The sequence below is a fragment of the Phacochoerus africanus genome, chromosome 12 (genome assembly GCF_016906955.1).
Source record: "Phacochoerus africanus isolate WHEZ1 chromosome 12, ROS_Pafr_v1, whole genome shotgun sequence".
Lineage (NCBI taxonomy): Eukaryota > Metazoa > Chordata > Mammalia > Artiodactyla > Suidae > Phacochoerus > Phacochoerus africanus.
This window is the reverse complement of record NC_062555.1, coordinates 2,648,905-2,662,791: the sequence shown is the minus strand read 5'-3', so window position 1 is coordinate 2,662,791 and position 13,887 is coordinate 2,648,905. Positions and strand designations below refer to the sequence as shown.

Genomic DNA, 13,887 nt, shown 5'->3' with positions numbered 1-13,887 from the left:
TAAAAATTATTCTTAACTTGGTCATATTTTCTTAAACACCCTATGGCTTGCTGTTTTTTCTTGAATAAAAATCATTTCTCCTCTTTTTTATTATCAAACTTGAGGAAACATTTGAAGAAAGAAATGTAAATATTCTGTTATCAAATTTCAATATAAAGACATAATTAAGAGTTTTAGCTACAAAATTTGAATCCAGGTTTTACAAATTTCAGTCCTACTTTATTTCAAATATAACATTGCTCTTTGGTATGTTTATGTCTTTATATAAGACATGTATCAATAGTCTTAATGATTCACTTTGTCCTTAAAGAACAAGGTGTCATAGATGTTGTATCCTTGTCTCCTCTGTAGTAATATATTTCAGAAATAGAAGATTCTTCTGTCTTCCAAAAGTTCCTCCACTTTGCTTTCTGAAAGATTTTACCAACCCAGGAGTATGGAACATCTTCCCATTTCATTACATCTTCTTTAATTTCCTTGATTAGTGTTTTATGGTTCTCAGCATATAAGTCTTTCACATCCTTGGTCAGCTGTATTCCAAGGTATTGATTATTTGGTGGTTCAATTTTAAATGGTGTTGTATTTTTGTATTCCTTTTCTACTACTTCATTGTTAGTATAAAGAAATGTGACTGATTTCTGAATGTTAATCTTATATCCTGCTACTTTGTTGAATTTGTTGATCAGTTCAAGTAGTTTTGGGGTTGAGTCCTTAGGGCTTTCTATATATAGTATCATGTCATCTGCATACGGTGACAGTTTTACTTATTCTCTTTCTATTTAGATGTCTTTTATTTATTTCATTTGTGGCTAGGACTTGCAATACTATGTTGAATAGCAGCAGTGAGTGTGCGCATGCCTGTCTTATTCCAGATTTTAGTGGGAAGGCTTCCAGCTTTTCTCCATGGCCATACTACCCAAAGCCATTGACAGATTTAATCGAATTGCTATCAATGTAAACACGACATTTTTCACAGAACTAGGAAAAAATACAGAAATTTATTTGGAACCACAAAAGACCCAGAATTGCAAAAGCAATCCTGAGAAACAAAAACCAAGCAGGAGGCAAAACTCTCCCAGACCTCAAGCAATATTACAAAGCCACAGTCATTAAGACAGTGTGGTACTGGTACCAAAACAGACATACAGAACAATACAACAGAATAGGGAATGCAGAAATAAACACAGATTCCTATGGTCAATTAATCTTTGACAAAGGAGGCAAGAACATAAAATGGGAAAAAGACAGTCTATTTAGCAAGAATGCTGGGAAACCTGGACAGCTACATGCAAGTCAATAAAACTAGAACACACCCTCACACCATGCATAAAAATAAATACAAAATGGCTGAAAGACCTAAATATAAGACAAGACACCATCAAACTCCTGGAAGAGAATATTGGCAAAACATTCTCTTGCATCAGCTTTACAAATGTTTTCTCAGATCAGTCTCCCAATGCAACAGATATAAAAGCAAAAATAAACCAATGTGACCTAATCAAAATGACAAGCTTTTGAAACAGCAAAGGAAATCAAAAAGAAAAACAAAAAGACAAATTACAGAATGGGAGACAATAGCTTCAAATTAGGCACCTGACAAGGGCTTTATCTCTAGTATACAAAACTTATGCAACTCAACAGTAAAAAAAACCAACCCAATGGAAAAATGGGAAAAAACCTGAATAGACATTTTTTCCAAGTAAGATGTACAGATGGCCAACAAGCATATGAAAAAATGCTCAATATCCCTGATGATTAGAGAAATGCAAATCAAAACTACCTTGAGATACCACCTCACACCAGTCAGAATGGCCATCATTAACAAGCCCACAAATAACAAGTGCTGCAGGGGGTGTGGAGAAACAGGAACCCTCCTGCACTTTGGTGGGAATGTAAACTGGTACAGCCACTGTGGAGAAGAGTATGGAGGTACCTTAGAAATCTACACATGGAACTACCATATGATCCAGCAATCCCACTCTTGGGCATACGTCCAGACAAAACTTTCCTTAAAAAAGACACATGCACCTGCATGTTCATTGCAACTCTATTCACAATAGCCAAGACATGGAAACAACCCAAATGTCCATCAACAGATGATTGGATTAGGAAGAAGTGGTATATATACACAATAGAAAACTATTCAGCCATAAAAAAGAATGACATAATGTCATTTGCAGCAACATGGATGGAACTAGAGACTCTTATGCTGAGTGAAATAAGTCAGAAAAAGAAAGACAAATACCATATGATATCACTTATATCTGGAATCTAATATAGAGCACAAATGAAACTTTCCACAGAAAAGAAAATCAGACTTGTGGTTGCCAGGGTGGAGAGGGAGGGAGTGGGATGAATTGGGAGGTTGGGGTTAATGGATGCAAACTATTGCTTTTTGAATGGATTAGCAATGAGATCCTGCTATGTATCACTGAGAGCTATGTCTATTTACTTATGATGTAGCATGATAATGGGAGAAAAAAGAATGTATACATGTATGTGTAACTGGGTCACCATGCTGTACAGTAGAAAAAATTGTATTGGTGAAATAACAATAAAAAAGAAGGAAAGATTTATATCTGGGCCTGTTTTCACTAACTAAAAGAATACTGGAAAGGATTTTTGCTTTTATGAAAAAGTCATTATTGTACTAATGTTGGCTTTTTTGTAAAAGTAGACTTCTACAAAAGTTTGCATACAGACTTTAGGAAAGCAGGTGATGACTGTGATGCTCCTCTATGCATATGGAGAATACTAGGTCCATATATATTATTAAATCACTCTTTGTAAGTCAAAGCTTCTCTGACTATGACACTCCAACTCGTGTTACTACACATAAATATTCAAACTCACTGGTCATCCAGAGCCATTTCTTCCATAATTTGACCATATAATTATGCTAGAGCACTGTCCCTTGGGGTGAGTGTTTATTAAGCTTACACAAAGAGTATCATTTCATCAGAAATAGAAACATTCCCCAACACTGTCCAGGTTTGGAAGGTAATATAATTATCACTTAATCTATTAAAGATAATCAAGATTGTAGTTGATGGTGTGAGTTCAACCTTGCAACAGCATCTAGACTAATGACATATAGTTCATTTTTCCTTATGTCTTTTTGATAGGAGTTGAAGTAATCAAGGGATATGAATAGGAAATATATTGAATAAATGCCATTTGTATTCTAACATAAAAGGAGGATTTGAAGCGGGAAACTAAAGCCAACAGTTGAGATTTAGGGACTATAACAAGGGCTCAGTAGAGCAGTGAGATTAATGAGGTACAAACTGTAAATTGTGAACAGGAAACATGGAGGGTATGAGAACTGAAGAATGAAATGGAAGGCAGTTTGGCATTCTCAGAGGATGGACTTTGTTGCCTTGTGAATAATTTGAAGTAATGTTAAGATATCCCTTTGCACCCTTAATCAGGAATTTCCTGAGGACCAGTTGCCACATAATTATTTTTGATTCTTAAAAAAAATAAGGAAATATGTTTCATAAAAATTAATTAGATAAATAATGTTTGTATCTGTTGTATAAGGATATTTTGGTTTAATAGAGACTTTTAATTCAGTGAAAATATTAGTCATTTTGTGGGGGGAATGAGCTAGCTATTGTTGAAGGCCAACTGTGAGGCATAGATTTTGATACATTATTTTCATACTTTAACTTATTTTAATGTAGCAGCAATTATTGAGATATATATTTTAATCCATTATACAGGAAGAAAATGAGACTCAAGTTAAGCAATAATATCAAGTCTTTTAAACACTTGTACCCTCTCCTTTACCCATTTCACAATACTCCTTGATATCATGATGTGAAAAATACCAAAACTCAGATCTAATCATTGGCACAGTGTGGACATTGTCATTGAAGGGTTCTTCCCTTATTATTATTTTTTTGATGGGAGTGGGGGTTTCTTCTTCAACTGTCCATTGACCTCCAGGCTACTTGCAGTCTCTTGATTCCTCTTGCTTCATGGAAAGTCATCTAATTATCTCATTTCTGCAGATGTAGTAGCCTTCATGAGCATCATGAAAACTGAAATGTAATGGGATCAAGAAACTCAAATGATTAAATTTTAAAGAAAGTGACACTCAGACATAAGAGGTATTTGGAAAAAAAATAAGTAACTCAATCTCAGGAGACTGATACTCTGTTTTTGCACAAGGACAGTATACTGAAGAGTAAATTAGGCCCTATTTCCATAGGAAATTGCCTTTTATTATCCCATAGTGTTAACATTTACTACTGGAAGAATGACTTCATGGTCAGTTCAGTCTAGGAATTTTTGACTTATTTAATTTATCCAAAAGATATTTTGCAGGGCCTAAAGTGATCCAAAGAGTTATGGGAATGAGATGAACAATTTTGAATGACACTGATGCAAATTTAATTCCAGCGGAATTAAGGAGAACTTAATTAAAAACTAGTAGGTTATAGGTGGATAATAAATAGTAATCAAATAAAAATATAATTTTGTTAGCAATGGGTTTGATGAAAAACATCTTATAAGATGGTGGTGCAGGAGATAATTGTGTATACAGATTTGTGTAGTTTGAAGCACAGGTTGACTTTCATTTAGGGACAAGTTTAAATAAGTACATTATTCCACCTTACATTTTTTTAAAAATAAATACGTTACTCTAACACATGCCTTTGGAATGGGGACAATATCTCCCCAAGTAGTAAAGTTGGTTTCTTAGAATATGCAAAAAATCTTTGTTTTTATATATAAATCACAGATACACACAAGTCACATAAACGGGTAGTATATTTCTGGAGTCAATATTTTAAAGGGTAAGATTAAGGGGACCGAATGTCTAAAAAATCATCAGAGGTGGGAAACAGTGCAAAGAAGATTGAGGAATGCCCTATCTCATGTCTGAATGGATAGGAAATAGCATGGAGTGACCAGACTGTTTGTAAAGGTAATCTAAGAACAGAGGTTGGGCCCATCACCTGGGAATATCACAGTCAATAAAACTGAGAGACACTGCCTTCTAAGGAGACTTCCTGGAGTGTATGTTCAACTCTGTTTATGAACCAGTTGTAACCCATGATGTGTGTGATAAATGTATAACATTAGTATTTTTAACTATTGAAAGTTGAAAAAGATTGGAATTTATAACTTCCAATATTTCTAAATCAAAAACATATTATTTGAGAATACTGTTATGCAGTGAGAAAAATTTAGTCCTTATTTTTTCTGGCTAATGAACATTTTAAAATCCTTTCTAATGACAATTCTCCTATAGTTAGAGGTGTTACTATTTTAACAATAGTTTTAAAATAGGTAGAGAATACCAGATTAAATAATAGAAAAATTCAGGCTGGTACTGGGTGGGTGGCAAGAACAAGTCCTCTTGACTTTTCTTCATCTATATCTTCAGACAGATGAGTCATTGTGTGACAATTCTATTGAAGAAGAAAGATTAATTTTTGAGCAATAATGAAATAGTTGGGGATTTCCTGTGCATCCAGCATTGTCATGGTAGCAGCATGGGTTTGATCCCTGGTTAGAGAAATTCCACATGTGCTGGCTGCCACAGGAAAAGAAGGAGAAGGAGAAAAGAAGAAGAAGAAGGAGAAGGAGAAGGAGAAGGAGAAGAAGGAGAAGGAGAGGAAGGAGAGGAAGGGGAAGGAGAGGAAGGAGAAGGAGAGGAAGAAGAAGGAGAGGAAGAAGGAGAGGAAGAAGGAGAGGAAGAAGAGTAAGAAGAATAAATGAATGGTTAATATCATGATGTGGTTTTGTGTTTGTGGAGCATCAGCTTGGCCTGGCTCCAGTGAAGCTCTGCTCCTGGGAAAATTGCAGGGGTGGATGTGGATTCAGTGATATGGTGATTAGTGCCTCTGTCAGTAGAGACACAGCCTCAAAGGGATGCAGTTGATATGATGCAAGTCTACACATTTTGAAGTTCTGTGTTTTTGAAAAAGGCACTCTGCCTTATTTGAGTCCAGGTCTGTTTCTCAAAGGAATACCTTTCTGTAATGATGATTCTTCTAAGATGTGGATTCAAACTACTTACAAATCAAACTCAAATACAGCTAAAAGACAGTAACAGTTTCCCAAATGATTTTATAAGCAGCTTATCTGGCTGCCATTTTTTCTTTTACTTATTTTTTCTTTTTTGGCAAGCTTTCCTATTTAGATGAACTTGGAATCCCTCCACCATCTGCAAGTGTTGTTTTCTATATATGTCCCTGGACACTTAAGACATCTGTTTAAAATTTTTTTTAATCATTTCAAACTCTGGTATATCAAAACAGCTCCCCATTAAGTGATTGGATGATTTGATCCAAGTACAGGTCCTGATTTTATTGCTTCCATGCTTGGATTTGCTAAGTTGAAACTCTAATATGTCATGGTTCTTGGATCTTTTGCAGATAAATGTTTCTATATGTACATCCTGGGTAGAGCCAGAACTTTGCTTACCCTGACAGGATCCTAGAGAATTTATTTACACAATCTCTGCCTTACATTTACGAACCATCAGGTAACTTGCTTTTAGAGGTCACAGAGGTGACATGAGACTGAGTTTTGGAGATGATTTTCACAACAGTTTTGAGTATTATGGTCTTATTAATTTGAACTACTATTTTGAAATCATTGAAATAACTTAATCACATTCATGCACAATTATATTTGTAGTAGTTCATGTTATTGGTCTCTTTAAACAATTTGTAAACTTAGGATGGAGAACATTGAGCTACCTACTACTTTTAGCTTAATTTACTTTGATCTCTTTTGGCAAATTATCAATATTTTATGTCTACCTTTTGTTTCTATCCAGATCATGAGATTAATAAGTAAAGGAGTATGTTTATGTTTCAGAGGTGTGTCTTAGAAATGTAGGAAAAGGAGTAGCTGATGTATAGGATAGTTTTAAACAGTTTTTTTTTGGGCTTTTTAGGGGAACACCTGTGGCATATAGAAGTTTCCAGGCTAGAGGGCAAATCCAAGCTGCAGCTGTAGGCCTATGCCACAGCCTAAGCAATGCCATGTCTGAGCTGTATCTGTGACCTACACCACAGCTCATGGAAATGCTTGATCCTTAACCCACTGATTTATGCTAGGGATCAAACCCACATCTTCATGGATCCTAGCTGGTTCATAACCCATTGAGCCACAATGAGAAATCTGTAGTTTTAGACAATCTTAAATTTCCCTTCTTTTATGCCATTATCTGTGTGTATGTGTGATTGTGTGTATTATAAATATATTTCTGCTTTCCTCTTATTCCAAAGAAAATTCCTTAAATTTTATTTCTGTTTAAATCACCTTTGGGAAAGACTCAACTTTACATAGTGATTTTCTTTCTATTTTAATCAGCTAGTGATTCTAAATTTTCAAAGATGATAAAAAAAATTGGCTTTAAAAAGACATCTTGCTATCTATGAAAAACCACAATTTATTTGTGATTAGTTCTGCTCACAGTTGTTGCTGTTGGTGCTGAAGTGATGCTGATTATTTGCTCAAGGAAGTGGTGGTGAAACAAAGAAAGCTGTTCAGAGATTAAGCTCCTCTCTGGAAACATTCCAAGAAAGCATAGATTTTTGTATCTACTATTGCATAATAATTTCCATGCTAAAAATACACTACTGTAGATAATTCCATTCCCACTAATTTTCAAGGAAAGCACAGTGAGTTAAGAAGACTAATGAACAGAAATAACCCTTTAAAAGCCCTTAATTAGAGACATAGTCTGTTGATGATGCATGGGCTCTGGGCATAGGTCTTCTGAAGAACACAGGCATTGTTGCTCCTTAAAAATGACAAGCCAGAGGCTATGAGTACATGGCTCTCACTTTACTGTTATCCAGGATTTTATTGACTAATTTAGCTCCATCAGAAATTCAGAATTAAAGTTATCTTCTTAGATTCATATCTGGGCTTTATTAATTAGTAACTGTATAGTCTTAAGCAAAGCAATTATTAGAAAAATAAAGCAATTATCTCAATCATAAAATATGTTTTATCACAACTAGGTATGAGGATTAAGTGGGAAAACGTATAAAGTATGAGCAAAATATATGGCACATAGTACAAACTGAATGATGTATTATTAGTTTGATTTGTATGTGTGTATAATTTATATATTTCTGTATAGACATTACATTGAATTTAATTTAACTTTATCTTGAAACTCATAGTGCATTTATTATGTCATCAGTGAAATTCTATGAATGAATAATTGAATTAATTCAAGTTAACATGACATGATTGTTCACATTACTGTTTGGTTAACATATTCAAGAATGATAATATTTAAGGTAAGGCTATGAAGAAAATTACTCTTTAATACACTATGGCAATGAAAGGTGCTTCAGAATTTCAAGAGAATAATGTTATGGAATTTATCAAATTTAAACATATGCATATTTTTTACTTCATGATGACATAGACTTCCTCATCTTACGTGTCAGTAAGTGACGACTACAGTGAAAAGCAAGTTTGCACACCTTTGAACTCCTGGTTTTTCCCACTGTACAAAGCAAACTGAGGAGTGCTCTGGCAGTAAGTGATGGGCTTGACTACAGTGGGAGGGAGTCATAAAAAATATAAGGATGACACCTATGTGAGACTGTATTGACTCTCAGACAGAATACTTGAGATGTGAACCAGCAGTCAAGAGAGATTTGCCATGAACTCATAGATTTTAAGACAAAAAGGGCATTGTTATCTATTCTGGTGTATTTTGTTTTAAAATAGTTTAATTCATGAAAGGGCACAAAGGAAATCTTGCTTGGAAACATGAGCATTTAATGAATATCAAAGCTGAGCTGCTGTATTTTAAAAGGACAGGATTCCTAACATGGATCTTTTGAAGTCCTAGTTTTTCTACACATCAACCACAACTCCCTTTTCTACAGATGAAGGAACTGTGACCAGAGTGGTGAGCAATGTAAAAACACATTCCAGGAGTTAGCCAGACAACCTGGAATGGGACCCAGCTTTCCTGATTTCCAAGAATGTTGTCCTTTCTACTTCATTTAGAGTGTCCAAGATATATATATTTTTTAATTTCCTGGGAAGGAGATGGGAGAGGTTGCAGTTAATCCATATTGTAAATTAGCAAAAAGTGTCCTGGTAATAAGAGGGGTAATTCAAAGAATGAATTTGTGCGTATTTATGGAGGGCTTAGAGAATGTGTAGTTTATCTCCCTATTTAAAGCAATGGTCTCTACTATATTCCCATCAAGGGACAAACAGTCTCTACTTAACTATTCCTGGAAGAGGAGAGTTTGCTGTCAAAGTGATTATTTTACCACACCATTTGACTATATTTAGCTGATTGAGGCCACTGATCACTTCTTCAGTGGTATACTCCAACAGTTAAGAACTTGTGTTTCTTTCTTTTTTTTTTGTTAGAACAACTTGGCAAAATCAAACTCCATTTTATTATTGGACAACATTGTTTCACACATACATCAAACAGGCAAAAAAATAAATAAAGATCAATTTCATAGACAAAAAGAAGGAAAAAGAAGAAAACTTTTATCTTTGGCTTTTTTAACCATCTCACATGAACCAACAAGTTACAGTATAGCTAAATACAAACACAAGAAAAGTTACTGAAATGCTTGGAAAAAGATTGTTTTGTTGTTTTTGCCTTTTTTTTTGTAACAGTTTTTTTTCCTTTATCCTTTGAGAATATAATGACCATGATCACATCACAAGTAAAGTCAGAATTAGGACAGAGAATGCTCTGAAGTCTGGCTTGGTCATATGAAACCATTAAAAATGTCTGACCCCTAATGATGTGTACATAAATATAAAATGTAAAAAAAATGCAAACAAATTTTCCTTTCTAAAGTACTTTAAGAAAAAAAAATCAGGGCCTTGGAAGTTTGGGTACATTTTTTTCCTCCCCTGTTGCAAATTGATGTTGTGGTTTTGGTTGGGTGGTGGAGAGAGCGCTTGTCATCTGTGGGTGGCACAGCCCACTGTAGGCAGGCAGGAGGGACTCTCTACTCCCAAAGGTGACCATGTTTAGGATTCTTCTGAGAAGGGAGGTGGAGTGTGAATAGGTCAGTGTCACCTTTTTTTTAAGTTTAACTTTTCCTTTTTTGCTCTCTAGTCATCCTCATAGGTCTTCAGCTTCTTGCTGTCAACATCGTCATCCTCATCATTGTCAGCTGCCCGTTTGCCTGTAGCTGCCTCAGCCTCCTCATCTTCATTTCATCCACTTCCTCACCGTCACCTTCCTCCTCCTCCTCTTGCTTCCCACCTTCTTCCTCTTCCTCTACCTCATTGTCGGCCTCCAACTCCATAATTTTCTCATTAGCTTTCCCAATAGCAGATGCCTCGATCCATTCTCCACCTCCTCCATAACTTCCTTCTTTTAAGTCCTTTGTGTTGATCTCAGAGCTAGTTTCCACACCCACATCTGACATGATGGGGCACACCAGTGATACAATGCTGCTGATTAAAAAGAAAACAAGTTTCCAAGGACTCTGATCATAAGAGAAACAAGAGAGCATGCTATAGGTATTTATTTGATTCAGAAAAACCTGGATTTGCAATATTTACTAGCCATGGAAACTAGGTGTCATTCTTTGTTTACCCATTTTTTTTACTTTTTTTTTTGCCTTTTCTAGGGCCGCATCCCTTGGCATATGGAGGTTCCCAGGCTAGGGGTCTAATCAGAGCTTCAGCCACTGGCCTATTCCAGAGCCACAGCAACATAGGATCCAAGCCTCATCTGCGACCTACACCATAGCTCACAGCAATACCAGATCCTTAACCCACCGAGAAAGGCCAGGGATGGAATCTGCAACCTCATGGTTCCTAGTCAGATTTGTTAACCACTGTGCCATGATGGGAACTCCTGTTTACCCATTTCAGATGTTAGTATGTTATCTCTAAAATGAAGAAAATATCTCTTAGAATACTCCATTGCCTGAAATTTAGTAGATACTCATTGAATAGTCACAGTGTATGATAATAATCCAGTTGAGAGGAAGAAATGTAGGTGGAAAGAGTATAGTTTTTAGCAAGTAGAGAGTCTTTGGAATATTACCTATTTGCCTTTTAGACTCTTCAACTAGCACAGCCTAGGAATTCAAAAAGTATATGTGATAAATGAATGAGAAATTATATGAAATGTTCTGAGTTCTTTGTTATTAGATCTGTGTGGTGATAAATTAAAGTCAGCTTTCTAGCTTGAGGTTCCTAAAAGACAGAGACTGAAGGAATGGCTTGTGTGTAGGTAGTTTATTTTGGAAAACAAGAGAGGCAGTAAATGAGAGAATGAAAAAAGAAGGAAAAAAGTGAATCTAAGATTGTGTTCAGCTGAATACCATTCATGCACTGGCCCCTATTTATTCTTACTTAATTTATATTAATTCTTTCATATTACAGTGTGTGAGTGATGAAATAATGTCTTCTAAGTTTCTATAGCAGCAAGTTTCAGGAAGTGAAGCAAGAGCCACACTGGTGGGAGATGGTCTTGTTGGGGAGAATAGCAGGATCAAGCTGTAGTCAGGGCATAATTGTTAGCAGTTGGTGGCTCTACTGATGGACAGAGGAAATTGTAGGTCAAGAGGGTATGAGACAGAGGGCAAAAAATGCCCAACATGTGCAATAATTACTAATTACAAATAATATTCTTTTTTTAGATTTTCTATCTCAGAGAGAACCCCTTACATCAGACCATAGTAAATGGAGAATCCAAACAATGTGACATAATTCATCCTTTTGGGCATTATGAAGAATCCAGAGGTGAGGGAAATGCTCTCTGCTGTGTTTCTAATCATGTATTTGTCCACCATCTTGGGAAACCTCCTCATTGTGGTAACCATGGTCACAAGTCAGAGTCTGAGATCACCTATGTATTTTTTCCTTACCTCCTTGTCCCTCATGTATGTTACCTACTCTTCTGTAATTGCCCCCAAGATGATTGTGGACTCCTTCTCTGAAAGCACTGCCATCTCTCTGGAAGGTTGTATGGCCCAGCTATTTGCTGAGCAATTCTTTGGTGGGGTGGGGATCATTCTTCTCATTGTGATGGCCTATGACCACTATGTGGCCATCTGCACTACATGACCATCATGAGGCCTCAGGTGTGTTGCCTCTTGCTGGGAGGAGCCTGGGTGGGGGGATCCATACATGCAACTATACAACTTCTCTTCATGTGTCAAACACCCTTCTGTGGACCAAATATCATTGATTGCTTTATGTGCGATTTGTTTCCACTGTTGAAACTGGCCTGCATAGACACACACCTCCTGGGCCTCTTAGTCATCCTCAACAGTGGGGTGATGTGTGTGGCCATCTTCCTTATCCTCATCACCTCCTATGTGGTCATCCTCTGCTCTCTCAAGTCTTACAGCTTTGAAGGGCAGCATAAAGCCCTCTCCACCTGTGGCTCCCACCTCATTGTGGTTGTCTTGTTCTTTGTGCCATGTATTTTCTTGTATGTTATGCCTGTTGCCACTTATCCTATAGACAAGGCAATGGCTGTGTCCTTTACCATTGTTGCACCCATGTTGAACCCCTTGATCTGCACCTTGAGGAATGCAGAGGTGAAAAATGCCATGAAGAAACTGTGGATGAAACAAAATACCTTGTGTTATCATTAACTTACATGCTAAGATCAAATCTTTCCTAAAGGACAATGAGGGCTCACCTTCCCCATTGATTCTAATCCATTGGGACACAGCAACCAATAACACATATCTGATTAAGATTGCAAATCAAGTTAATACATTAAAATCAGGTTATTGCCTAATTCTTAAGTACATTTTGTACTTCATTCCTTTTCTAGAGGCTCCAGTCTTTCTTTGTATCTCTTTCTCTCCCTCCTTCAATTTTTACCTGTCATTTGCATAATTTAAGCCTTTCTCATTTCAGGGTTTTTATTTTTCTTATTCTGCTAACTGCTGGAACTTTTTTCCCAGAGTTTTTGCTTGGCTGGCTCCATCTCATTTTCTCCACTTTCAGAAGAACTCTCCTCTTTAGACAAATTTCTCTAATGACTTTCCCTACACATTCCATTCAGTTATACTCTAAGCCTTCGTCTGGTTATACCTTTAACATCAATTGTCACAAGCTAGACTTTAAAAAATATTTAATTTTATTTTAATACAATGATTTTTATTTTTTCCATTATAGCTGGTTTACAGTGCTCTGTTCATTTTCTACCATACAGCATGGTGACCCAGTTAGATACGTCTGGTCTCTTATGATGGAGCATGATAATGTGAAAAAAAAAAGAATGTATTTCTTAATTTTTATTTTCTCTGGTTTCCCCTGACAAGCTTGCAGTCGTTATACGGGCAGGGGTTATGTTTATTAATTCGTGCTGTGCCAGTCGCTTAGAAGTTGCTAAATACATATTATCGAATGAATAAGAGTCTAAAAGAAACAGTTTTTTAAACAGTATTTGCAAATTCACAAATTGGGTTAAAGTTAAGAGAGAAAAATAAATATAAACTCTTTAGGAGATAGAATTTTCCCAGTTTTCATGCTGCCAATTTTTTTTTGTATGCTTTTGGAAGAAAATACAATTTCAATTCAGTGGTTTACTATTTAATATGGTCAACAACATTACCAAAATTCCCTACTACTGTTTTTCTTCCTTTAGTGAAGCAGAATAACAATCACTCTTGTCTATGCACTTTAGAATCTGGTGTCTGTATCTTGAAGCTATATATCCTTTATGAAAGAAGAGCAAAAATATATGTTTGTCTTTTAGGGCCACACCCATGGCATATGGAGATTCCCAGGCTAATGGTTGGATCGCAGCTGCAGCTGCTGGCCTGTGTCACAGCCACATAAACATGGGATTTGTGCATTGTCTTTGACCTACATCACATCTCATAGCAATGTTGGATCATTAACCCACTGAGTGAGGCCTGCATCCTCATGGATACTAGT

The 13,887-nt window shown here is 36.1% G+C and overlaps 1 protein-coding gene and 1 pseudogene across 1 annotated transcript; one reads left to right on the top strand and one right to left on the bottom strand.

The window, feature by feature from the left end:
• Positions 1-10,083: 10,083 nt before the first annotated feature.
• LOC125112362 (prothymosin alpha-like) lies at positions 10,084-10,403 on the bottom strand (annotated as a pseudogene).
• Positions 10,404-11,670: 1,267 nt separating this feature from the next.
• On the top strand, positions 11,671-12,590 carry LOC125112359 (olfactory receptor 4C6-like). The gene is given in 2 exon segments (XM_047754498.1): positions 11,671-12,037; positions 12,040-12,590. Coding segments are annotated over 2 exon segments (918 nt in total).
• Positions 12,591-13,887: the final 1,297 nt, after the last annotated feature.